Raw genomic sequence first — 26,424 nt, forward strand, 5'->3', positions numbered from 1 at the left:
TTCCAAGAGCATTTCATGCAGAGAGAAGTTTGTGAGTCAGTAACAGTGGACCTTTGACTTTTGTCAGTGATATCACATGCCTGGAACAACGTCCAGTCCAAGTGATGAGTGACCTTAGTGCCACTGTACACGTCAGCTGCTCCTATTTTTACTCATCCAGCCAGTCTGCGTTAGCGTAATCTACAGATAAAGTGTGCTGTGAGATTAGGCCGCTAGACAGACACAAAAATGTGCAACAGGCAACTGTCCTAAACTGCTATCTACATAAGAAGCACACAGCACCACACCTAAAGTACAGAAACACACGACCACACCCTCCACACACCCCCTACAAAGTACATAGTTGGCATTCTCACATTCTCATCTTACTGAATTGGTCTGAATAAAATGTGAAATATCTTCTTCGACAAAGCGCTGCCTCCCTACTGGTCTACTCTGTTCGAACATAAAGCCCCTCCAGTCTAACAGTCAAGTGGTAAAAAGAGGTAATTCCTGCAACAACTTCTGTAGTCACTGTGTGCACTATACCGTCTACTGCATCTCCACTGAAATGTATTATTTTGTTCTTACAAATACTTTTATGTAACTTCATGAAAATAAAAAGACTCACTTGCAGTTGGCCCTGTTGTGTTTCCTGAAAGTGAACATTATACTGGAGAAAGGCCAGAGTCACTGCTTAGCTAATCAGTTCCAGCTATTTAAGCAAGGCTGTCACTTTATAAGCTCAGTGTGCACATAACCACTAACAAGAGCTGGGTCTGGAGCACCGTAAGGAGTGCAAGGATCATGAGACAACTAAAAAATAAAATGATTATGTGGATAATGTGCCACAGAGGCATAAAACACTAAATTAATTTATAGATATTTCCCCCCAAGTTCACTACCCTCTTCAGGTTCTCTAAAGTTTATGGCCTGCCTAGAAAAAAATCTGTTCAGCAGCTGAACATGTTCCAACTCTCATTTTGGTTGAACATTTTAGGCACACGAATAAAGAAGATTTTCACTCTCACCTTTCCTGAGGCTGTTTTCATCAGAGCAAACTCCCTGCCTGCCCCAAGCAATGCAGCCTCTTCATCAAAGCCTGTGCCTGAGAGAACAACGTACTATTTAGACTCAAATACACAAGGAGACAAAGTTGTAAAGTGCTTTAAACCTGTGTTCTGAACAATTTCTGACAAACATACAACCTTGTCATCACATATGCAGTATGTCAGAAAGAAACATATGCAGCATATGCATAGGGAAATCACTTTTTAGTCATACAGATATCAGTGAATCTTTCTGACACTTACTGATGATGTGCAGATCCTTCTCGAGGTCAAAGAGAGAGATGCCGCAGGCGTGCAGACATTTCCTTGCCAGCTTCAGCTGCAGTTCCTGCTGCAGGGCTGGGTCTGAGCTCATAGTATAGATCCGCACCACAAAGCCATCCTGCAGGAGCCAGGGCCAAAAAGAGGAAATGCTTTTTTTTATTTCCATGACACAAACGATTAAGAGCTCAGCTAACAAACTCTGAGCAAAAAGGTCCATGAATATGAGTACAGACTTCTTGCAACTTGCAAACAGTTAGAAAGCAAATAAATATTAAAACATCAACATGTGGCTGTGGAAGGAATAAATAAAAAAGAGGAACATAACGGGAAAACAAATGTGAGACAGAAGAAATATAAAAATGGGATGAAGGGCTGTGTTTTAGTGGTCTGGTTTTCACTGTGTGGTAATGACAGACTAATCTATTCCGTTTTAATTCCTGTAGAGCACATACATACGAATCATTAAATGAGGACCTCTTTCTTCTACCATTCCCACTTCTTTTTCCTGCATGTCACCTTTGCATGTTTCCTTTGACTAATCCATTAACCTACTACAGTTTACCCACACCGCCCTTTTATTCTTCGTCCCAGCATCTAAGCTCCCTTTACTGTACTGTATGTGTGTGTCGTGGTTTCCTTCAACTGTAAGTGTTCTGTGTAGTGGTTGCATTTGCTCACTGCACACTAACAATGCATGCAGCTTCTGAGGACTCCTCCATCCTCCTCCTTCTGCTATACAGATACAGTATCCCACCCATTTGATTAGCTTAGGAGCTGTTATTCAGGGTGAAAGCTAGCTGCAACAGAGGATATGTGGATATTTGACATATTCCCCTCCCCCACTCACATTACAGAGTGCTTATGCAGATAACTGCTTGTGAGATTAAGCTCTCTGGAGAATACCCACATGCAGTGCCATCACTCTCACTGCCACACACACGAAGACACAGCACAAACACATAAAGACACAGCTACACTCCCCTCTGTGGCACAGCTGGTGATCAGCTGAGAATCCTTAAAAGGGACACAGGGGTCTCAACAGTAGAGGAAAATGGCAGATGCTTCACAGGGAAATCAAGAGGAGCAACGGCCCTCATTTTAACTAACAAAAGATTTGGTCTTCAATGAATAAACAACCCATTTTAGCTAAAAAGGCTAGCTCAGTTGCATAAGAAAAATAGATAAAAATGATTAGTAGGAGAGAATTTGACAGCACTCATAATCAACTGGCCATGTACAGTCATGTTCCCTGTACCTCTTCCCTTCCATTCTGAGCACTGCTCATAAAAGCTGGAAAAAAATCCTCTGAGAATGACTGTATCAACTGTATCATAATCAATCTGCAGTGCAGTTTTGGATGAGTCAGTGGCTAAGTCAAAGACTTTTTAAACCCGAATCACATGCTGAAGACTGCTGCAGGGAACTGAACAGCACTGTAATGTTAAAAGAATATAAAAGCAAAGAAGTCAGCTCTCTCCAAACTTGTGTCCAGGATACATGGGCAATACAGTTCCACTGGAGAAGTGAAGATGCTCTCCTCTGATAAAAAATACATTTAAAACTCCACTTTCAAAAATGTCCTTATTTTGAGAAAGATTGGCAAGACCATGAAACTTACATCTTTACAGGCTGCAATCTGATTGATGTACTCTCCGTCTGTGAAGATAATGTTCTGTCCATCTGAGTGTTGACCTGCAGAGGCACAAAAATACAATAAGAGAGTGAATACTGTGTTTAGACTAGCTGGGATATGGTTGACTCAACCACCTTGAGGTTTCTTCTTAGTACCTGGCATGGTGACAGTCCCCTCATGCTCCAGAGTCTCAGGATTGATCTTGACAGCCGACATACTGTGATTACTTGTGTCTCGATACAACAAGTATCCCTGAAGAGACAATCATTATCACATATAACTGAAGTCATATGAAGGGTCAACTCTAAGATGATAGACATAGCATGTGACCAGAATTTTTGTACATACTCAATGCCTATTTGAACCCACCTGACGAAATGAAAAGTGTGAAACATTTTAAAGAAATGTTGACTACTTACCTGAGCAAAGCCCAGCCATGATCTCTTCTCCTTTCGATTTCTAATTCGAGATGTGGAGTTGTATACATGGCCCTGTGGGTCATTGAATACATGTCAATGTTTAATTTATCCTACCAGATTATCTATCTATACATTCTAAATCATAAAATGTGGATATATGTGGTTATAAGTTGACATTGACGACATGCTGCTGTGAGTGTAACATACCCTGACAGTGCCACTGTATCCAGAGCCTACTTTATACAGTCCATCCTTGCAGAGCAAGTACAGGAAGGAACCATCAGTCTGCAGGAGACAACGTTCATCTTCATCAATGGACACCTCTTTCAGGACCCATTTGTTCATCAGGGCTGCACGTTTGATGCCATTTCCAAACCAATCCTGAATTTGAATCTTTCCCACCAGGACAGCCTGTACACTCCTCTGTAGTGCGTTTAGTATGGTCGGCACCTGGTGAGATGTAGGAGGACAAAGAATATTAAACCACTGCAAAAAATGTAGACTTCTAATGTGACATAGTGTCTCTGTTACTGAATGAATAAAATTGTTTCATTAGTCACTGTGGCTTCTGTTACCTGTGTATTTGTTGTGTTCTCACTCTGCCTAAATGCATTTTCACACAAATTCGCATTATTACTATGGCAACTATATCACACGCCGGTGATCTCACCATTCACAATCATGCAAACAAATACAAACACACAGACTCGTACAGCACGTAAGCTCTCACTTCCCTCCAGCCTGCCTGCCATTGTGATGACTCACAGTCCAGTTAATGCTTTAAAGATGAGGAGGCAGGAAAACAACACAAGTCTATGTCTATGGGGGATAAAATGTGTAAGGTATAGGAATTTGACCTGTGTAAAGGTAAAGGTGAAACTTAGTTAAGGGCACAACGCTTACCAACAAAAATAAATAAATAATAATTAAGTAGTTAGTGCTTATGTTTGACATAAACAAGAAGCAATACAAACTAGAAGAAATAAAACATGCAGAGGATAAACTAAAGATAGAAGCTAACAAAAACACAGCTAATTGACGGAAGAATGTAGGAGGGGTAACATAATCAGGAGAATCAGAATGAGTGGGAGGGTAACATGATCAGGAGAATCACAATGACTTGATTTTTGCCAAAACTCAATTTGTGCTGTCCAGACACTGCCCTGAGTCTCTTGCTCAAAGGAAATGCGTGGAGGAACCAGACATTACTTTGTCCACACTAATCTGGAAGAAAAACTTCAATGGATAGCCCAACTTTTAACCAGTAGTGGTTTAAGATTCATAACAAATCTGATTTAGTCTGTAAGATCAGTGTCATTAAAGCTTGTGAAGACAATGAAGACAACAAATAGTCACTTTTCCAAATGTAGTCTAGCTTATTCAAACTGGTGAAATACCTGTATGGTTTGGCAGGCATGGCTGCCATTGTTGGTGAGGATAGCAGAGACAGCCTGCAGGATTTTGCCAGTGTCTCCCCAGGCCACCACCAGGCTGAAGAGGCAGGCACAAGACAGGGCAGTGATAGCCTGTCCTGTTGGGTCATTGGGTCCTGTGCTCCTGACTGTGGTCTCCAACAGCAACTGGAAAAGTGATTCTGAGAGAGCATAGGAATGATGGAGAGGTTAGACATTTCAATCTGCAGCCGGATAGTGTACTGGTAAGATCACCGCCTTTCATGCCGGAATCCCAGCTGTGGTCTACCTCCAGTAGAGTTACTTAGGCAAGCCTTTGTATTTTGTACCCTACTGTAGGTTGCTTTGGATAAAAGTGTCTGCCAAACGACTAAATGTAAATAATGCAGACAGGTACAAGATCATATCTACATTACCTCAAATTCAACATTAAGCTACCTCAGCTTATGTCTCAGAGGGTCACTATAACTGCACAAGAACTATTGAAGAGTTGTTGCATTGAATTGCAGTAGATTGTGCAAACACACCTAATAAACTCCTATGTGTGCATATTTTCAGCCTTACCTAGCACATCAGGAGGCTCAGTCTGAAAGCCCTCAGGCTGTTGTCCCTGCAGCATGTCCAACAAGGCCTGCAGGCTACGCAGGCACAAGGAGGGGTGAGAGAACCGAGTCTCCTTTATCAGCTCAAATACCCCACACAGGCCAATGCCAATAATCTGCAGACAAACAAAAAAACGTTTCTATAAATGTATGTATATATGAATTTTTGTTGCCATACCACACCCCAAGTCTAGCTACATCAACTCCTGATACCACTTCATGCTGAAACATACTGACCTTAAAATTTCACAAAAAATACAATGTCAAATCTTAACCCTTGTCAGTTGCATTGATTTAATTAAAGATAATTTAAGAAGGAGGTTTGTATGGATGTTTTACTTTGACGGCATGGCCTAATCACTCTACAGTAAAACAAGATATATTTATCCATGGATGCACAATATGTGCACCGTACATCCTTTATTAACATTTCAAGCACTATAATGATAGAACCACTTCAACCATTCCCTTCTTCTCTCTCTCTCAAGATGGCATATTTCTCAATTATACATATGATATTAAATTATGTCTTTCCTGTATATGTTTATTCCCGTCTCTGAGAACTTGTTTTCTAACAATAAGCTTGGTATCAGAGTGTAAGTAAGCTTAACAAGTACAATCGAAATAATAAACAGAGATGAGATCATTGCAACTGGAAAAGCTTTAATCAGAGAAACAGCAGATGAACAGACGAGCTACAGGTCTTGTACATCTTTCATTCAAGTAGATTAAAAGAGTATAACTGACAAATAAACATAATGCTATGGTATGCTATGGTATGCTATGCTTTGTACCTAGCTAAAACTAAAATGTGGCCTTAAGACAACTGTCTAGCATATAAACTTCCTTTCTTGAAGGTAATAATGCTTGGTCCAATCTTAAAACATTTTAGTGAGGTGTTGATTCAACTGTGTGATCATGTTGGAAGATGATTTTTTTTTTAATGGCTGTTGAACTGTATACTCACAGATGTTTATTATTTTTTTCCACCCCATTTGTATCAGTAAGGCTAGGCTAAATACAAGAAAGACCTCTTTGTACTAGACTGTAATAGTTTAATAAGCTAGGCGGACCGAATCAACTGCCAGCTGGGTGCATAAGTGTTCAACTGTTAACTGTGCTGTCACACTGTAGAGAGCTTTGTCCTGTTATGTTAAGCGTTTTAAATCAGCAAAACAGACTGCAGGATAAAGCAAAGCAGACTGTAATTTGAAGGCATCTCTGTAGCCTAATCCTTAAGTGTATGCAGCACCCTTGAGGATTATTTATGGTGTCCCTGCCACTTCCCTTGGATCACAAGCTAAGGTATGACTGTGATTCTTTGTTGTGGATCATAGTCTTTTAAAGTCCCCAGACAACATTACAGTACCTTAAATCTTCCTATTGTGGAAAGCTAATGGTATACTACAAAAGTTGTACAATATATTATTGAATTTAAAAAGACAAATAAGGATCTAATTGTTAGCTATTCCTAAAAGACAAACTTGCAAGACAGATTTAGACAAACAGAGCAGAAGAGGCTGTAGTTCTCACATGATGGGGGTTCAGACCTTTGGTAAAGTGAATCCAATTATCTAAACAATAAAGAGGATTCCCATGCATAAACCCTGTGAGATAAAGCATCAGTGCATCCTTAACCACCCCAGCCAGCAGCCAGCACTACTCCATGCTCATACCTTTGGCAGTTTCACGGCTGGCTCGCGGTACTCTTCCTCCTCCTCACTGTCTGAGTCGCCGCTCTGGACCGAGCTCCTGGAAGCCAGCACCAGAGAGGCCTCTCTCTGCTGCCAGTCCAACACACAGTGTCGCACATTGCAGTAGACATTGAATGCAGATGGGTTGCTGTGCAGCTTGATGTCCGGCACACAGAGAGCTCCATCTAGACTCTCAGCCTGAGGAAAAAAGAGTAAAGGTGGTCAGAAAGGTCAGCAAACCTTGTGTTGGTAACCACAAAGATATCATTTAGTACATCCATGAGCTACTTAGTACACCACACAGCCATTTATAAACGGCCCAGTCAATTCTTTATGGGTAAATCTGAGCATAAGGACTTATAGAAGACAGGCCAAGAATGCATTTCCACTTGTAGTTTAACTGCCTCAGTTGATGAAAAAGCACACCTTTCCTTGAGCATTAATCTTTTTATTGTGTTTGGCGCTCCCACAATAAAAAAAAAAGACTAATCTTTATGGTAGCCTAATGGTTTGTATGTGGGCTATGTAAAAAAAAACAGCTCCAAGTTTTTGCATGTCACCCTCTCTCTCTCTCTCCCTCCATGTTTCACTCTTCCTTTCAACTGTCAAGCTTTTTAATAAAGGCTATATGACCAAAATATTCTTTTAAAAAAAGAACAGAACAAAAACTGACAGAGACACACTGATGAAAGCTATTCAGTTCTGCTTTCAGGTCAGGTTACCACTGAAGCATTGATAATAACTGTAAACTTGATGTCACATAGACTGGTGGGTACTTTATTAATTATGGTTTATGTCTTATAACAGTTTGCAAGTAAAATTTAAGTCATTATCTCATCTGAACTTTGGACAATATCCGGAGAAGGGCCTAAAGTTGCTGTTGCACACATGTACTGCACAACAGGATACTGTCCATGTCAGATAGGTTTTCACATACTGGAAATACTCTGTTGGGTAGTTAATGGCTGACACCTGGGTGGAGTGGGCAGGAGGCCACTGCAGTGTTTTGTTTCCAGCACATTGAAGTAGCATCCTTTTAATGACGACTCGCTCCATGATAATTCTACATAGAATAACCTGCTCTTTTCACACATGGCCTCAATCAAACATTACAATGACTTTGAACTACGGAACCGGCAGGGAGAAGTTAATTTAATGTCCAGCCCAACTGCTTTGTGTTGTCATATACAGCTCTATGTCTAGATAGATTCAGGGTTTCAGTGCATGTCTGTAGTCAGCTTAAGTGTACTTTCACTGATCATAGTGAATCACTGACTAAAGCATGTTCCTACTCACCACAAATGTGGTGTCATTCTCATCTGGCTTTACAAGCAACGTCACATCTGAGAAGTCCTCAGAGGCACAGAGCCCCAAATATACACCTAAGGTATTTTAGGCAGATGCTGAATGCCATCTGACTTGGAAAAAAACCCTAGTAGGTGATTAGGGCAAAACGTGATGAATACAATCTTTATACAATCTGTTTTGTCAACGCAATCACGTCTAGTCAATGACACAATTGTAGGATTATTGTGAAATCTTCTTATTTAGAGTTGGGATGACTCCTAAAGACACTCACTTTTGTACATACTGGTCTAGGGAGTGTTTAGATTGAATCTCAAGTAACACTTGCAGACCATCAAACTATTTTATTATTAGACATGCTGGTCTAATAATAAAGTTGTTTCATGATCTGCAAGTGTTGTTGGAGATGTTATCTTCAAAGTTTGTTTTTCCTTATCCATGCACATTGACAGTAGGTGAAGGGGTGCCAGGAATTTCTGCAAGTTCCAATTCATGGTCATGTGGTATTGAGTCAGCCCTCCCAGGTATAAACAGATGAATATCCCAACATAGAAAATGTACAATAAAATCATTACAACGAAGCTTAAACACTTCCATCCAAATAATTATTATGATTACAGAAACTACACTTCATAGAGAAACTTGATAAATAAATTAATGAGGTTCCTCCAGTCCATCAAGCACAGCCTTTTTAACTACAGTCCTGAGGTAACCTCTAGAGAATCGTATTGATTAACAGTGCCTCTCTTTCAGTGTTGTGCTTTTGGCATCACAGTCACAGGGGGTGATGTCATCTATTTGGGGAGAGAGGTCATTCATTTTCAGCTTAAAGCAGAGGGGAGGGTATTAGCTCCCCTCCCATCTAACAGCAATGTCTGCTGCTCTCCTGCTTTGCTGGTCCAGCAGTATTTGTGGAAAGCGCAGAACAACATTTTCAATAAGCGCAACCTTTGAAAGAACACTTAAGTTTGAAATGTGGAATTGCTATAATAACTAAATAATCTGAAACTTGTCATTAAAACTGACACCTTCAAACTATGTCATAATGTACTTGTAGCCAAGTATGTAAAATGTAATGACCTGCTGCTAGTTTGTTGTTTTCTCCTCAACATCAACATCTAAACCAAGCATGCTGCTTATCTGATGGTTTCTCTGTGCTTCTGTCTGTAGTTCACTGATGACTTTAATGGCCCACTAAAAGCTTTGGCAGAGGCTGACATGAAGCCCCTGGTCACAAACACATTTTAACTTCCTGTCTTTATGTAAAACAAGAAAACAACAGAAACGTAGCATCTCCAAAAGCACAGTGACTTGTAGGTTTCATCACAAATTTAAATGAAAAAATACGCAATTTAATAGAAGAGGATTAAACTCCATCTACAGACATCTAATAACCACTCTCTGTGCAGAGTCTGTCATCATTTGACCTCTATTCTCTATTGCTGCTACTGCAGACATGTCGCCCTCTTGCCTAGTTTGCGCCTATTCGTAGTGTTGCAGTGTCATAGTTAAGCATCCATTTCTCAGAAAAATAAAAACACTGCATCATTTAAAAAAAATCCAGATGGCTGTATAATATGTAGCCTCTGGCTAACAACGTAATTTTTATTAGGCTTGAATATAGGTAAGGAATCTTCAGTAGTAAGAATAATAATTCTTGTGGAACAGTGTCACAACAACAGGAAGCGTCATTGCTGTAAATGTTCCTCTGGGTTTCCAACCATTGCTGCATATTGAGAATATCTGAGAAATGAATGCTTAGCTCTGTAACTTGTGCTTGTGTAATGCCCTGTTCTTTGTCATCTCCAATTCTTATTTATCCAGACACAGCTTTTGGTGCACTTCAGGTTAGGAGCCTAAATAATTCAATACAGTCTAAAGATAACTTTAATAGGCACCTATTCTGTATGAGCAAGGTAATGGCAATAATTAGTTTAAATGAAGGAAATAGTGTGACATTTATATAGTGCAATAAATAAAGCACCACAGTAATCGTGCCAGCTAAAAATGAATTTTGTTATTCTTTTGCAGATGTCACTTTACCATTTTAACACTATACAGCAAAGACACATACACACTCACTGCTAAAGTTCAAATAACATTAAATAAAAGCACAACATTCACAGTAACAGCAATTGCTGTGGGCTAGGCGCGTGTGGAGTGGGGTAAGAGGGGTAAGAGTGGAATGCCCGCCCGAGTTCAAAGAGAGGTTTTACAGTCATGCTGACAGAAGCATTAATGATTCATTTAGAAAAGTACTCCTAGGTACTTAATATCTGCCAAGCAATTTAATGAATGCCTTGTAATTAGATTGGAAAAATAACAATAATGGCACAGATTTTATATACTATGTAGATTGTAAGGATACTATACAGATTCCGGACATTATTCTATTCAGTGTATCATTTGGTACCATGACATTGTTATTATAATTATAGTTTTACGAGAGACAAACCACACACCTGCCTGTGCACAAGACATTATATCACCCACTTGATTAGGATGATGAGTGTTTATGCTCTGTCTTTTGTTCAGACTCCACTTTCACACTAAAGCAGACAAAGAGGGAGAAGAGGGCCCTCTGAAACCACACACTTGTCTGACTACGCTTTAGCGAGAGGTGTGACGGAGCAAGAGTGAGAACAGCACATACAAATACAGCATGACTGTCCGCGTAACTACCCATGTTTTTTCATGCCTGCCTGCCTGCCTGCCTGCCTGCCAGCCTTGCCTACCACTCAAATCTCAGTCTTTAAAATAGAATAACATATAATGTTCAGGAACAGCAACTCGGTGAACAAGTCAACCTGAAGAGAACTTAAATGGCCCACTCGCCACTCTACACTGCATAGCCTGACTGGAATAGGTAGAAAATTACAAACAAATAGACCCATCTGTAATAGAGCCTGTCCATCTCTGCAACCATCACATTAATCTCTTGCATCTGCCTGCAAGCTGCTGGAAAAAGAAAACAGTGTAATAAAGTTAAACCTTAGTGACTAACATTATTACAGAACAACCACAGAGCAGGCTATTCGCTTACTCCCTGAGAAAAACAGCATGGAGATGAGTCAATATAATCTGACTATTGTTGATCTAACATGGGGACCAACAAGTTAACCTTTGTCTGTCCATACAAAGTCTGCAGCAGAGGCAAAAACACAACAACATCCTGTGATACAGACTAGAATCCATCTTTGAGTGAAGGAGATGGAGGCAAGCAACTGTTGCCGTGGAGATGTGGAACACATTAGGTCGCTCGGCAACAGGCCATCGTGCACAAGCCTCAGCCACTCCCATGTGTCTCACATTGTGCCAATCCACCTCATCAGCCTCATGTGTGGATGGGCATCCTGGCATCTGACCAACTTCACCAATGGAAATAATGACTCTGCCAAACACCTTCAAGATTACAGAGAATCTAATCTTGTCTTTAATCGTATCTCAATCTGGTAAATTCATTCAGTATAGAGACAACCCAGCTGTAAGGAATTAGTTGTGTATGCCTTAGGCTGCACTTTTGTCATCTTTTCAGGGTAAAGAAATTGCATGTAGATACTTATTCATGTTTATGAAATGATTAAAGTAATACTGATACACTATACTAATACATATTGAACATATTTGTCTTTTAACATTGTAATGATGATGAATTGTGTATTTAAAAAGGGTAGGGCTTAACAATTAATCATTTTCAAATCAATACTCCTATTTAACAGAACGTGATTTTGCAAAGCTGCAATGAAATAAATTTACATTTTAAAAGCATAACTCCAGTGGATTAGCTAGGCTGCCTACCAGGCAGCAGTCATCACTGGCTAGTGTGTTTGTGAGTGTCACTCCATTCAAACACAAATTAAAATGTCACCAGGACAATGATAGGTGAGCTTATGAGGAAAGACACAACTCCCCCTGTAGACTGCTGCACATGAAGAGAGCAGCAAATAAATAAATCAGAACCACAATATTACTCTTAGTAATCTGACTAGTTTCCAGTATTATTTAGCATGATATAAATACTGCAAAAGCTAATACAGTGTAGCTCTCACCTTACAACCCCTTTAAACAAATCTGATAATAATATCCAAACATAAACACAGCAGCTGTAGCATTACTCTTACCTTTGTTCTTGATTTGACTTTTGATTTGACCTTCTGTCGCCTCTTCAGTTTCTTCTTACTCAAAGCCTTCTTTCCCCTGAAAGTACACAGCGATTGATCAGTATTGGAAAATTTACTGCATGCTTAGGCAACGGTTAGGCAACACATAGCATAACAGTAAAACACTTCATTTTATCTAAGCAAAAGCTTTATCAAACATGATGATGTGGGGAGAACGGGAGGCAAAGTAGCCAACGTGGCCAACACATTCTTCTTCGTACCAGTCAGAAATAATTCATTTCTAATTCATTTGCTTAGTCTTCATCTTACTCAGCAACCAAAGTACATGTACTTTGGTGTGTGGTGTACTCTACTTCACTGCTACACAGCTGTCACTACATTCAGCTTTAAACATGTTGACAACGCTCCACAACAAGCCAAGTTTGTTTTTTTGCAAACTGTTCCATCCTGATGCTTTGAACTCTCTATGAAATCTGTTTTTCATAGGTTTTTTATGGCTTACACAGCAGGCTGCCAATGACAAGTGCTGGGCACCACAAATAGAACTGCTACTAAAAACAGAAAGATATCCTATGTGTGATCATTATTATAAAGCAATGTAACTTAAGTCTCCCCTTCCTGTCATCATAAAAATCTGATTTAAATTGTTCAACCCCTTAAGCATAAAGTGACAAGCCAAATTAAGCTTACTGAATCATCTATTTTTCCAACTAATTTTTCATTTTGTCTATGAGCCAAGAATGCCTTTTTCAACTTTATTGTTTTGTCTGATCATCAACATAAAAAAAAGTATTATATTTAGCTTTTGAATATCAATATCAACAAGTCACTACAGCTCTACATCTGCAATGATACATTGCATTATCAAATAAAAGAAGATGTTCAGATGAAATGGTAAATAGATTAGTGCATATGTAAAAAGATATGGTGAAGAACTAATAGTCTTTCTTTTGAAATTGAGCCTTTCAAATATTAGTGCACTGTTACTTTTTATTTCTCAAACTCAGTGCAATGATTCCAAGCAGATTTTGAGGTCTGTTTTTGGTTTATTGTCGTGTTGTCGTGTTTTTAGTTTTAGTTTCTTGGCTGTCTGCATGACACTTGAATTGGCAATTTGCTAATAGTTAGTGGAATCTCTCCATGCAATATTTCTTGTGCCACCAACAGCCACAGAGGCCTAAAGCATAATATTTCTTCTCCCATGCTTAACAGTTGTATTAGCAAATGAGGGAGGATTAATTAACTCAGTAGAGTACTCAAAAGAATGGACATGCCAATCACTGTTTATTTTCTCAATATTTTTAGTTCATTAAATGAAAAAAATACCATTTGAAGAAATGCTTTTTGTTTTGTTTTTGGTATGGTTTGTTTTTCCTTCTTCTCTCATAAAAACTAAGCCAAATCCGTCCAGTAAATGCCCCAACTTTTGCATAAGGACTGACTGCCCATTGTAATGGGAATAACAACAGAGATGCTGAGGGAGGATGCTGCAAAGATCCAGCTACTCAGTCTCCAACCTGACCGACTACAATGACGTAACTGTATCACCCGCTTATGCCAGAAAAGCAAATGAGTTCAATCACCTCCCAGCACGTCCTGGTCCAAACATGTCTGACAGCAATACACCGCGTTTGTCGTGTGTCTCAGTGCATATGTGGTGACGAGCTTCACATTCACTGAGATATAAATATCTAGTTAGTAAATCGAAATCACATAGTAAATATGTGGTATTATAATGTGGGAAAGGGCTGATGCTACTCAATGTTGGGTAGCTAGCTTTCGAAACAGTGACGCCGTTAGGCCTAAATAGACTCACAAACTAAATATTAAACCATATTAGATGACTGTATAATGTAAACTATGCTGACAACCTTAGTAGTGAGTGTTTAAATTGTTTAACCAAAATTAAAGTGCTGCTAAAGCAACACGTTTGTTTACGTTTAGCTAGCTGGGTGGCAGCTAGGTAGCCCAAACAAATTGACCAACTGCTGTCATGACAGGTAGCCAGCTAGCTTGTTTTGGAGATAAAGTTAAGCCGATTGTCCATTTTTTCGAATCGATACGGTCCGAGTTGGGGATATTTTATTGCAGGGGCAATGATTAGGTGAGCTACAATATCCAGGGCTTACAGAGCACAACCCCCCCCCCGAGCTATGGTGAACTAACGTTAACGTCATGTTAGCTTAGCTGACACGGATAAGCTAGGGAAGTCAACGCCAAAATGCTACACAGAACGCTGATCCACATTAGTTGGTGCACCCAAATTACAGAGTCTGTAGCATAATGTTTGTAGTTTAAGCACTGTCTTGAAGGATTAAAGTAGCAGCAGCTCATGAACCATAACTAGCTAACAATAAACTTAGGCGTAGCTGGTGTTAACTGACGTAACATTACCGCTGAGCAAGGGTTAATGTTAGCTTGCGGTTGTTAGCTTAGTTAGCCCCACAAATGACACCCGCGTCTTAGATTTTTCTAATTTTCACTTTAACCACTCACCTTCCTTGATTTATCCCCTGCTCTTTATCATTGATAGCGGTGGTATAGATCCGTCTGTATCTTTCCGCCAATGCTCGCCCTGAGAGTAAAAGCTGGTACCGAGTCCGACAGTCCGACTGGGCTCCGGGTGCTGGACAAGAACCCATCCCCGAACCAATGGTGGAGAGATCGGCTCCTGCTCCAGAAATGACCCTGACACCCAGCCCCATCGACGGCGATGAGGAGGGCAGAATCCCTCCACCGGCGGCCGCTGCCGCAGCAGCACACATCATCGTTTTGGAGAACAATGCATATATCACACAAACGATATCACAGCTAGACAATATCTAGCCATCAGAAGCAATCCAGCTGTCATTAAATCCCCCGCACTTCACACCAGTCGTCCGCTCCAAGCTGCAGAAATAACACAATTATCCTCCAAGGTCCCCAGTTGTTATAAGCGCAAACTGTAGCCTCTGTGCTGGTGCAGCTTCGGTCTTCCGATCCAGCCACACGGTGGTTGCCTCCAGAAAATAAATCTTCTCAAGCCATTACTAATCTTCTCGCAGAATGGCAGAAACAGTAGCTTTCATTTCCAAACGCCGCCTGGTCGTGTTTCGGTTTTACTCGTTCCTCTATCTCTTGACCCCGGAGAGGCAGCACCCTCAGTTGGTCTGCCATCTTAGCTCCATCATCCCTCCCCTCCCTGGCTGAGTCTTGCGTCGCTAGCATGCCGGGATATTTTCATAAGACCAAGCCGAGCGATGCTATCATGTCTTCATTTGAAAAAATACCTTCCTGTGTACTATTCAAATGTATTTTTAATTTTCAAATACATGTCTGGGGATGTAAGATTGCACAAATAGCGGCACAGAGGCTGTTTTTGCACAGTTAGAATCTGAATATTTTAATTGCAGAGGTCCAGGGTCCCTCCCAGTTTGATCCAAAATTGGCACAGAAATACTCTGAGAGGGATCAAATGTTTTGTTTTCACCCAGGAGAGCAGTAAGCCCTGGTGTTATCTTTAAAAACAATGTTGGGCTATGTTGGGGAAGCTTTGATTTTGTAGTTCACAGCCACTGTAATTTGCAATCAATTTAAAAGCAGCTTGGAATAATGGGCTGTGTTTACATCTCACTAGTGATCACTGCACCGAGGCCTCAATAGCTCCATCTACCTACATCTTTTCATGACTATAGATGATGCAGCTCGCACTTACCAAGATGACGAATGCACAGCAAATTGCATAGTAATCATGAAGTGCAGTAATGCAACATACCAGTTATGAATATAGCAATTATTGCTAATACTTGTCACACTAGACAAATACTGCAGGGGGTGTCTGTAGAATAAATTGTCAGTAAAGGCCTAAATGCACTGCAAATGCGGACACAAAACAGGTGCAGACAGTCTACATTTGACAGAAATGTACATAGTATATTATGTACACTGGTAATGAATGACACTGGATCTCTCTAGTGTCAAACTGAAATATGTCAAGGTGATATCAATGTGTGTGCATGTGGATGCACACTTACATTTATTTAGAGAGAGAGAGAGAGAGATTTAGAGAGATCCTAGTGAGGCTTTATTGGCTGCAGGGCATTGCAATAGCCCAATGACAAGAGAAGGGTTGGTCTACAGTTTCTCCTCATAGCAACCCAGGAAGCATTCGGCAATTATTGTGCAGAGTATCAGGCTACCTGTATGTATCAGTGATGACAACTCAGGCTTTACTCTGAGTGATTGTGCTATTATGGATTCAGTATATGTATATTCAGTGTACAGTTAAAGCCTATTGTAATAGAACCATGACTTTGCTGGTTTACAAACTTGCTCATATTCAGCAGCTCTCCATTTTCTAGTACTAGGTACAAGGTTTTAAAAAGAGAAATTCATAGTGTTACCTAAAGCTGTAGCTACATTTAACCGTTGGTTGTCTTGACTCTGTCTGAATAGAGGGAGGATGGGAAGGAAGGGTCCAACACGATGCCACTGGTCAGTCAACAAACACAAACTGAACTGGCAGAGAGGAAATACAGCTGCCAAACACACCTTCAGAAACTACAAGTAAAAATAGTAGTTGGACTGATATCAAAATGTGTTAACATCAGTAGTTGTCTTTATATTGTTATTTTTAGTTCATGATTATTAGAGGGACTGATTTATTGTGTCAACATGTCTTCCTGAAATGCACATTATTTCCAATGCTCTGTGCCTTTTTGTTTGTGTCATGGCTTACACAGACTGTTAATGCTTTCAGTCATCATAGTAGAACAGGTTCCACTAATTACTGCGCCTTCGACTAACAATAAACTCATCAGGACACGTATAGCCTTCGGGAACTTACTATATTTATTCATTTAAATCCAGTTGCACAACCAGTATTGTCATTTCTACCGATATCACTCTAGCACCACCCAGTGTGCTGTTAAAGGAATTCATTCAAGGATGATGGCAGGGGATTGTTGTAGATAACAATGATCAATTTTACAATACAATATTTGAGGGCTTGTTTGGATTATTTTGTTACTTTAAACTTAGTGAACATGTTGCTGGATCATTTAAGTTAAGTGGTTGAGCATAAAGTGTTTCATTTAAAATGTCATATATGTTGATGCTCATTCATACAGAAGCAACTTTCATTAAAAAAACACTTAGCCTAATACTTCATACACTGCAGAGTTGTCTGCATTCCTCTCATGTTGTCACTGTAACTAGGGAGGGGTTCACCTATCACTGTCGTGTTGTCACACCCCAGTTCGCTATGTGTGTTGCATGCCTTTGATTGTCCAAAACACGCCACTCCCAATAATAAAAGTTCCAGGCAAGGACAGTGACAGTCATAGTTCAATACATGCCTGTTCGTTACCTGATCTCTTATCTCCTATAACTTTCACAAAGCATTTTTGACAACCATGTTTAAATTTTTTTGGATGGTACTTCAGATAGACTGATCGTAATCAGTATTGATGCTGGATTTATGCTACAATAGGAAGTAACGTTATATTTACTCTAATGATTCACTTAAAATACTTACCATATTATCAGTTATTCATCTGAATCTGAAAAGTAATTACTATTAACTAACATAAAAATGCAATATTCGCCTCTGAAATTAAAATAAGAAATTGCAGAAGTAACATTTTGGATGCAGAACTTTTAGTAAAGTTTTGAGTACTTCTTCCCCCACTATATACTATTTTATTGAATGTCATTCAGAAAAAGTTTTATTGTTCAAGAATGTGGTGAGACGTACACAGGCAACAGTAGACAGTGTTTTTTCTTTGACCACATTGTCACAGTGTAAGACCTCAGGAAATGCTTTAAACCAAGAAAGACGGTCAAGTTGAAATTATCAGTGCTTTCATTAGCACACGTGTCAAGGTCCACTGTTAACCAGATGAGATAGTCAGTGATATATCACTAAAGTGGGGTATGATTTAAGGTAGTTAAGCTAGAGAAACACAAATCCAAATCCCACTTTGCTGTTCTGCTTCCTTGACACCTATGTTGATTTGCAGGTCCTTCAGCACTCCACCCAATGTCATTTTTTTTTCAGCTTACATGCATACAGAATAGTAATTATAAAGGCATGAATGGTGATGACAGAAAAGGGAAAAATGTAGAGTGAAAGGGCGAGCATGAGAGTATTCCTTGATTGTTCTGTGAAGCCACTCCTTTGGGTGGCTGAAGAATCCCCTCCCTCCAGGTTAAAACAGGCAGATTGGTTTAGGGTGTGTTTCCAAACTGCAGTGAGTTTGACAGGTGTTTCGTGCTGAACCACAGCGAGCGATTATTCTGTCTGTCCAGAGATTCACAGAGCTTTCAGCGAAGGTATGTACCTCTCTTTCTGAATCCTTCATAAATATCTAGTATTCATCTATATTAGATACACAGTATAACGCAGGCTGATATACTGAAGGAAATAACACAGACATAGAAATGAGCTTTGTAGAGGGTTTTGTATGTGTTACTGAGAGGTCTATGAGACCACGTATTTAACTAATGCAGAGTGACAATATTTAAACAAATATATGGTGTATGAGGATTGTGAAACAGTATAGCTACAGCTATAGTGGCTCCATTACAGAATGTACTTTTTTGCGACTTTGAGTGTATAAATGCATGTGTTACTGAAATACTGATTAAAGGCAGGGGCATAACAAACATGTACACTCTAGAAATTCTTGTCTGAGCTTGTTGCTGCTGACAATCATCAACATAAACCTCGAAATTTGTACCTTAGGCACATGACCAATATTAAATATTTGCATTTTAAAGTATTACCTAAAGAGATGAACAGCATCATTCTGTCTTAAAAGCTGGACAATTGCACTGAACAATATTTGAGCTCAGAACAAAGCGAAAAATCACGAGTTTTATTTTTGTCAAATTCACAAATTGGCCCCAAGGGTCTGTACAACAGCACCACTGCGCATCTTTACACAAAGAAATCAGGAAAAGCCGGTCCAAAAAATCTTTAAAAACACTTCAACACAGCAAAAATGGAAGAAACATCAGGAACATAAACGGAGAAGTGGATCCCCCTCTCAGGACACACAGATGTGCAGATAGACACTTTAAAAGTGTTAGTTTATTAGAATTAAGCAAACTCAATAGTTCAGACCAAGTTCTGTTTCAGTTCTTTAAGTTTGTTAAATGAACATGTCACCAAGAAACTCTTCACATAAGCTAAAATAATAGAGGCACACCTCGCACTAAACACTGATACAAGGTGTCTGACAGCAGCATTGTCAAGACTTCCCACATGGCTATATACAGAGGTTTCTGATGTGAAAGTGTTTGTACTGTATGGGACTGGAAATGTAAGGGCACCATGTTTATCATCAATAGTTGATGCCATGCTACCTCTATGCCCCTCTGCCTTGCTGACAATGGTACAGTACGTTTGGAGAAGGGTTGTTATGGAGGACGGGTGTGTCTTCATGTGGGTTCAGATCAAGACAAACCAGTTTAGTTTGGGGTTAAGCAGAACTTCAATTCATGCAACTTCATGCTCAGTGACAAATCCAGCACATGACACATTCACAAAACCAACCAGAAGTGATGTATTCTCTTCTTGTTCTTTGCTCCTTACAGGTGAAGTTACAAAATGAGCAAGTGTAAGTACTGGGCAGTATAAAGTAACAGCCACATACCAAACACATCATATTATTGTTTCTTTGTTATTTTACCCCCCACATTTACACATTTTATTTATTTTAACTTTTGTTCTTAAAAATAGAAAGTAAAGAGTAACTACAAAAAATAAAAGCTGGTCTTGTGTTTGCAGCTAAGACATCTCTCCTGAAAGACAACAGCTGGATCAAAAAAGCTGATTATGAGGATGAACCTGTCGAGTAAGTTAAATAAACCATAAATACAGAAAACACACACGTACCTAGGAAATGTTGGGTGTGAAATAAAAACAGAAATAAAATACTTGCTACTACATTCTTTGTGCTAATCAAGGTGCTGAGTCATCTTTGTATTTCTGGCATCAGTGAATTAATAGCGTGTTATTATATTTTTCCTCCTTTCAGCGACGATCCAAACTTTGGCAGAACCGTTCTAAACCGGTACAAATCCAATGAAACTATAGTGAGGTAAAATAATCCTTCAACTTTTTCCCAAACATTTCCTGTGTTGTCTGGTTGCAATGTAAAAAAACAATTCATGTCATTCATTATTTACTTTAAAGTGTTGATTTTGTGTTTTGCTCACAGTCCAGAGGGTGATGACGTACAAACCACTAAAACAATAACCACATCAACATCCGTGCAGGCTCTCTCCAAGAGGTATTATTTCTATAAGCAGTTTTCTGCACACGCTGGATATTTTTATATGCACATTATATTAATAAATCATTTGTTTTGAATTGTCATTGCAGATTCGGTGGAAGTCAGGACGAGTTCAAGAGCAGGTTTGTGCAATAGTGATATAATATACTTTCTTTATCTGTTAATTTCTGTAATTTTAACCACACTTTTTCTTCTATCAGCAGCTCACTTCCACCCAGCAAGACTACATCCACAAAATAGTATGTTTTCATAATAACACCACTGAAAGTGCAATATCTAGTAATATGTTTATGAAATAATGTTTCTGTCCCTTTGTTGCAGCACCTACTCAACCGTGAAGTCAGATTCTCCCATTACGTATGTAATGCCATGCCACACACTGAAATGCAAAAATCAACAGAGAAACAATGAATATAATTTAATTTTGTTTATGTCACTACAGCACATCCAAAACAATTTCCACGGAGGAACAAAAATCAAGGTTCAACATAAGTATGAATATTTTACACATTACAGAAAACAATTTTGTCTTGTTTGTAACTATTTTTTACTCGTCTTCCTTCAGCACCAAAACCTCTACAGTCACCAAGAACGGCACCACCATCACTACCACCGAAACTGTGAGGTAGAAAATACTGCAGCATTAATATGTACCATCTCATTACTTACTGTCAGTACACTGTAAATCCTGAAAGATGTCCTAACTTACATAAGTCAGTTGACCTTATTCGGCTTTCATTTACTTTTTACTGCTTAGTTTACTATCAGGTTAGAGGTAATAGCAGGGGGAAGGAACAAACGTACGTATCAATCGAGTAGCAGCAGTAAGAATGATGTTACGAATGATGACATTAGTGCACCAGTGGGAGGCAGCGATGAACTAAACTGTGTCTAGTCTGCTGGAAAGACTTGCAAGCACTCTAGTGACCTAATTTAGTTGCACAGCTAAGACTGCTGTTCTCTTCATGACTGTAGAGGGGCATGGTTACAAAACCATGACTAAAGGAAATGTGAGTGAAAGCAGTTCCCACTCCTCTTTAATTAGTTTGTTGAAAGACAACTTGCATGCTTTTTTTAAAATTATGGCTAACTAATTATATTTTACAGAGTAACATTAGCATGCCTTTGTCTTTGTTTGTTTGTTTGTTTGTTCCAGTTCTCCTGTGAGTAAAACTCCCACCAAGACTGACATATTCGCTGAACGAGTGAAGTCTTCAAGCAAAGGGTAAAAATATGATGCTTTACTAATCAGTGGTAGCAAAAATACTTTAATACAAAAGTAAAATCCTGTTTTTAAAATTTTGTTCAGTTATTTGTTCAGAAAGAAATTAGTTTACCAGCTACGGCGACGTGATTGTGCTAGAGCGCAATGTTCTGATACAACACGAGAACACTGAGACTGTACCGATATAAAGCTGGTTTGATCTGTGTCTGAATGAGAGGCTGATTATCTGTGATATCATTTCATATAGAGCACAATACTCAAGCTACTCACCTACCAGAACAACCAAAGTGACTGAGACGACTGTTACAAGCAGCAAAGAGTAAGACGTTGACCTTTGGTTCATTAAAAGCAGTAGAATTTAAATCCATACACAGCCTTCAGTTTAAACTGTCTTTAATATATTTGCAGTCTGGAAGATAAACTTTATGACACACTCACCCCAACATCTATCAGGAGTGATTTCTCACCTGTGGACAGGTGAGTGTAAGAAATTAATTTGATTGATTATTACACAAGACAAACAGGAATTACTTAATGTAACAAAACCTATTTTCTATTTTCACAGCAAAACAGGCATCTCCAAAACTGAGACCGTGATAGTGAAAAGCAGCAACGACACTAAGTGAGTTTCCCTGTCGTAGGTATGCTGAAGGTTGCATACATCACATTTATTAGTGAGACACACCAATGCACTGGCTGATGTGTCTCTTTATTTCATTTGAGTCAGTCCCTCATTCAACATCCTGCTGCCATGAACAGAGCACCGCTGCTCACAATAGTCACCACGTCGCCATGTAAATGTATTTTGGTTTAAATGTACTGCCAGTGAAAGACATGACTTCTCCTATTTTGGTTTGTTTCCTTGGATTTGATGACAAAAATAAGGCACTTTTCCAGAATATCTTATATGCTGCTGAGGCATTATGCAATTAATTTTTGCATTCACTGCTAGAGACACGTAGGCTTATTAATGGTCCAGATGGCCTGTAGGTGTGTGACTGGTGTGTGAGTGTACTGTCTCGCAGAGCCAGGATTACAATGGATAAATAGAATAATCACTTCAAATTATATTATACCACCAGTAATTTTATATTAAAGTTAGACTGCCAAAACTCACTACACTAACAGCAGATTTACTGTTGATTTACCCTTTGATGAATTTATTTTTCTGTAGTGTGGAGGACGAACTCTATGACACACTCCTTCCCACTTCCATGAAAGATGATTTCACAAGAAGGTAATATTTGAACTCAGACACCACACAATGTCTGCACAGCAAAATACTAAATGAGAGGACTTAAAGTGTTACATTATAAGATATTTAACAAGCAAAATGCTTTTTCATTCCAGTCAAACCTCTGTCTCCAGTACTAAGACTGTGACAGTGAAGAGCAGCATTGATGGGTGAGTTACTGCAGGACACCTTACTGCTTACATTACATGAACTGTGATGTTAAATATCACACCATCAGATAAATTATTCATTTATTTATTTATTTTTTTTCTTTCAGGGACGGTGTTAAAACTACAACCACAACAAGGACTTCCTCAACGTACAATGAACTTTTGTCAGTCAAATATTCTCAAAATATAAAGATTACACCCTAATCACTATGTATTCATCATTTTATTTGCAGGTCTCATGACCCGTATGACACCTACCTGCCTAGAGTAACTACGTCTAGTGTGTCTTCTCCCGTCAGGTGAGATGTCTCATTTGAACTTCTTTAACAAACAAACCATATAATTACCCTGTCAGTGAAACAACACTTTATCACTGTCTCAGCAGCTCAAGCGTCACAAAGAGAGAGATCGTCACAGTTGAGAGCAGCAGCAGAGGGTGAGTGAAATGACATTAGGCAAAGTCTCTGTGTTCACTTTGAACAATAGTATGATTGTCTATTGTCTAGAGTATTAAATATAACTGTCAAATCTCCCCATAAATGTAATTTGAGTACACGCTTGGATTATATGTTGTATGTACAGCAACGAACACTATGTAATAAACAGACTTTCCATTCTTTTGATAGCTAACAGAAAATATTAAAGGCCAGGTTAATCTTTCTAATATATTTTCCCGAGAGTAAATGAAAACTCAATTAAACGTCTGCCATTGAATATAATCATAGACACACACCTCTTGCAGGAGTGTCTCTGACTATATAAACAGATGAAATTGTGGTGTCATGTTCTCTGTTATTCCTAATCTACTCTGTTGGTACCCACAGCTCTGATAAAACCTACTCTTACACCAGACCAGACTCCAGGTAGGAAACAGAGCTTACATAGTGATTTTTCTTTTCATTCCCACCTACACAGAATGTTAGAAATATTCAATTCAATATTCACACCTGTGGTCCTTGTTACCTTTGTGTAGCTATGAATACACCAGCATCTCCAGCCCCACTGCTTACACGTCATCACTGTACAGGAGCAGCAGGTATTAGATCATCTTAACTATGTTTGGTCTTATGTTAATGTACAAACATGAAGCACGACTCGTCAATTGTAGAAACTGACAACTGTAAATCTTGCAGCAGGTCAGATGATATTCTGTCAGATCCAATCTACTCTAAGTCATCCATCAAGAGTGTGTATGCAGCTCCTGAGAGGTAAGAAAACACAGTGGAAAACATTAAATTTGACTAAAAAGCAACATTAGAAGTTAGCAGCCTAGTGGCTTTATGAGGCTGTAGAAAACTGAACTGTAACTGGACTGTAACCAGAAAATTATTCCACACTTGTTTAATGAATACTTGGTGTATGAATATTTGAATCACATATCATGGCAATCCATCGGGCGGCCACAAAAGACAAAAATGTGAACTTGTGGTGCCCAAGCTGCCAATTCAGGGAATCACTGATTAGGATGAAACACTTAAATCAACTTATCCCACACAGGACTGTGCTTGAAAAAGACCTGTGCACCTCCTGCCGTAAGCCCTTCACCGGTGACGCCAAGATAGTCCTGGGTGATATGAAGATCAACTGTCATGCTACCTGCTTCAAAGTGAGCACATTACTTTTATTCTATTATATCATTAAGATGTTCATTTATATGCTGCAACACCAAATACAATGAAAATAGCCATCAGATAAATGTAGTGTAGTAAAAAGTACATGAATTCGCTGTAGTGATTGTACTTAAATACATAGATAGAACACAGTTCACTGTGCTTACATTCTGTTATCAGGATTGTGCAGCTGATTGCCCAGCAGGCATCTCTCTCCTCATGTGAGTGTTTATTTGTGTTCTGACAGTGCGAGGTGTGTAACAGCACTCTGGGTCATCTGAAAGCTGGGGACAGCATGTGGATCTACAAACGCATGGTGCACTGCGAGAACTGCTTCGAGGTCACCAGAGGTAAAAAATAAATAAATAAATAAAAAGACATGTACATCGTTAAGTTCACTTAATAAGCTTTTAGCTGTTTTTGTTTAATTTGTTAAACTATATAAAATTTCCCGTGTTGTCTGTTTTTTTCCACAGATAAATGGAGACGCTGATTTCTCCTGGATACGTGTGAATACAGACATAAAGAATCACTGTATTCACTGTTTTGTGTGACACTGAATCTCCCGTACTTTAGTTTTGACAAGCGAGCAGATCTGGGTGTTTTGGCAAATGAGGGTTACATTATAAATATATCTTTTTTGGGATTATGCACATTTTCGCAGCTAATTGCGACTGTGTTGCTGACATGATGATATTTCTGTGTCTTTATCTACTCTCTTATTCATTCATGAGCATTTCTGATACTGTCTTGAGCCTGTTGCCTTAAAGGGGAATGTTTGCCACGTGTTTAAAATGAGATATTGCAGACATATTTAGGGCCGGGGGCTTTTCCTGTGTGCAATAAAGTCAGCTGATGTATCTTTATCTGAAAAACGAGTCCAGATTTTTTCAGGTCTTTTGGTGTATGGAAGCCTACATCTATAATTAATCATTACTTTGTTATTTTATTCTTATCAATATTTTTAAATAGCCTTTTTTGTTTTACTGCATCATTCCTATGATAGCCTTGTTACAGATTTTCTTGAAATTTTCCCTTTTTGGTCATGAAGAAGCAGTTTACAATAGATTTTGGTGCCGATGTGTTGTGAAAAAGGAGGATTTTCTACAACATGGCAACCCAAAGAACATCTTTTAATGACTTAATAAATAACTAAACTAATTAATAACTATATAATCTATAAAACATTAGTAAATGATGATGACATGAAAACTACAACAACTGTATGTATAAAAAAGGATGTGGTGGAAGAAGTATTTACATATTTCTATGAGTAAAAGTAGCAATACAGAAATACTATCACAAGTAAAAAAATCTGCATTCAAAATGTGAATTAAGTAAAAGTACAAAAGAATGATCAGTAAATATATACTTGAAATAAAAAACTAAAAGTACACAATTAAGTAT

The 26,424-nt window shown here is 39.0% G+C and overlaps 2 protein-coding genes across 17 annotated transcripts in view; one reads left to right on the forward strand and one right to left on the reverse strand.

Annotated features, from left to right (window-relative positions):
- mycbp2 (MYC binding protein 2) overlaps positions 1-15,682 on the reverse strand; it is a 53,324-nt gene extending 37,642 nt beyond the window's left edge. For all 14 annotated transcript variants that reach the window (XM_026376143.1, XM_026376150.1, XM_026376139.1 and 11 more), the window contains exons 1-11: positions 14,996-15,682; positions 12,500-12,575; positions 7,056-7,271; positions 5,342-5,495; positions 4,763-4,959; positions 3,573-3,815; positions 3,366-3,437; positions 3,102-3,198; positions 2,932-3,005; positions 1,293-1,431; positions 1,011-1,087 (exon numbers count right to left, since the gene is read on the reverse strand). In XM_026376143.1, the coding sequence (XP_026231928.1) occupies positions 1,011-1,087; positions 1,293-1,431; positions 2,932-3,005; positions 3,102-3,198; positions 3,366-3,437; positions 3,573-3,815; positions 4,763-4,959; positions 5,342-5,495; positions 7,056-7,271; positions 12,500-12,575; positions 14,996-15,267 (1,617 nt within the window). In that variant the 5' untranslated portion in view covers positions 15,268-15,682. The remainder of the gene's footprint in view (positions 1-1,010; positions 1,088-1,292; positions 1,432-2,931; positions 3,006-3,101; positions 3,199-3,365; positions 3,438-3,572; positions 3,816-4,762; positions 4,960-5,341; positions 5,496-7,055; positions 7,272-12,499; positions 12,576-14,995) is intronic.
- A 3,016-nt stretch (positions 15,683-18,698) lies between these two features.
- Positions 18,699-25,883, forward strand: scel (sciellin). Of its 3 annotated transcripts, none has more exons than XM_026377463.1 (25): positions 18,699-18,811; positions 20,078-20,100; positions 20,271-20,337; positions 20,521-20,583; positions 20,704-20,775; positions 20,868-20,900; positions 20,979-21,017; positions 21,100-21,135; positions 21,221-21,259; positions 21,344-21,403; positions 21,935-22,003; positions 22,251-22,322; positions 22,412-22,480; positions 22,569-22,625; positions 23,178-23,240; positions 23,354-23,407; positions 23,515-23,556; positions 23,641-23,706; positions 23,790-23,843; positions 24,232-24,270; positions 24,381-24,443; positions 24,541-24,615; positions 24,905-25,013; positions 25,265-25,367; positions 25,494-25,883. In XM_026377463.1, the coding sequence occupies exons 2-25, from the start codon at positions 20,091-20,093 to the stop codon at positions 25,508-25,510; spliced, it is 1,371 nt and encodes a 456-aa protein (XP_026233248.1). In that variant the 5' UTR covers positions 18,699-18,811; positions 20,078-20,090; the 3' UTR covers positions 25,511-25,883. The 3 variants fall into 3 exon arrangements, with proteins under 3 accessions (XP_026233248.1, XP_026233249.1, XP_026233250.1); XM_026377464.1 differs by having other exon boundaries at positions 23,793-23,843; XM_026377465.1 differs by having other exon boundaries at positions 20,982-21,017.
- The last annotated feature ends 541 nt before the right edge of the window (positions 25,884-26,424 follow it).

Source organism: Anabas testudineus, chromosome 21 (assembly GCF_900324465.2).
Source record: "Anabas testudineus chromosome 21, fAnaTes1.2, whole genome shotgun sequence".
In the NCBI taxonomy this organism is placed as follows: Eukaryota; Metazoa; Chordata; class Actinopteri; order Anabantiformes; family Anabantidae; genus Anabas; species Anabas testudineus.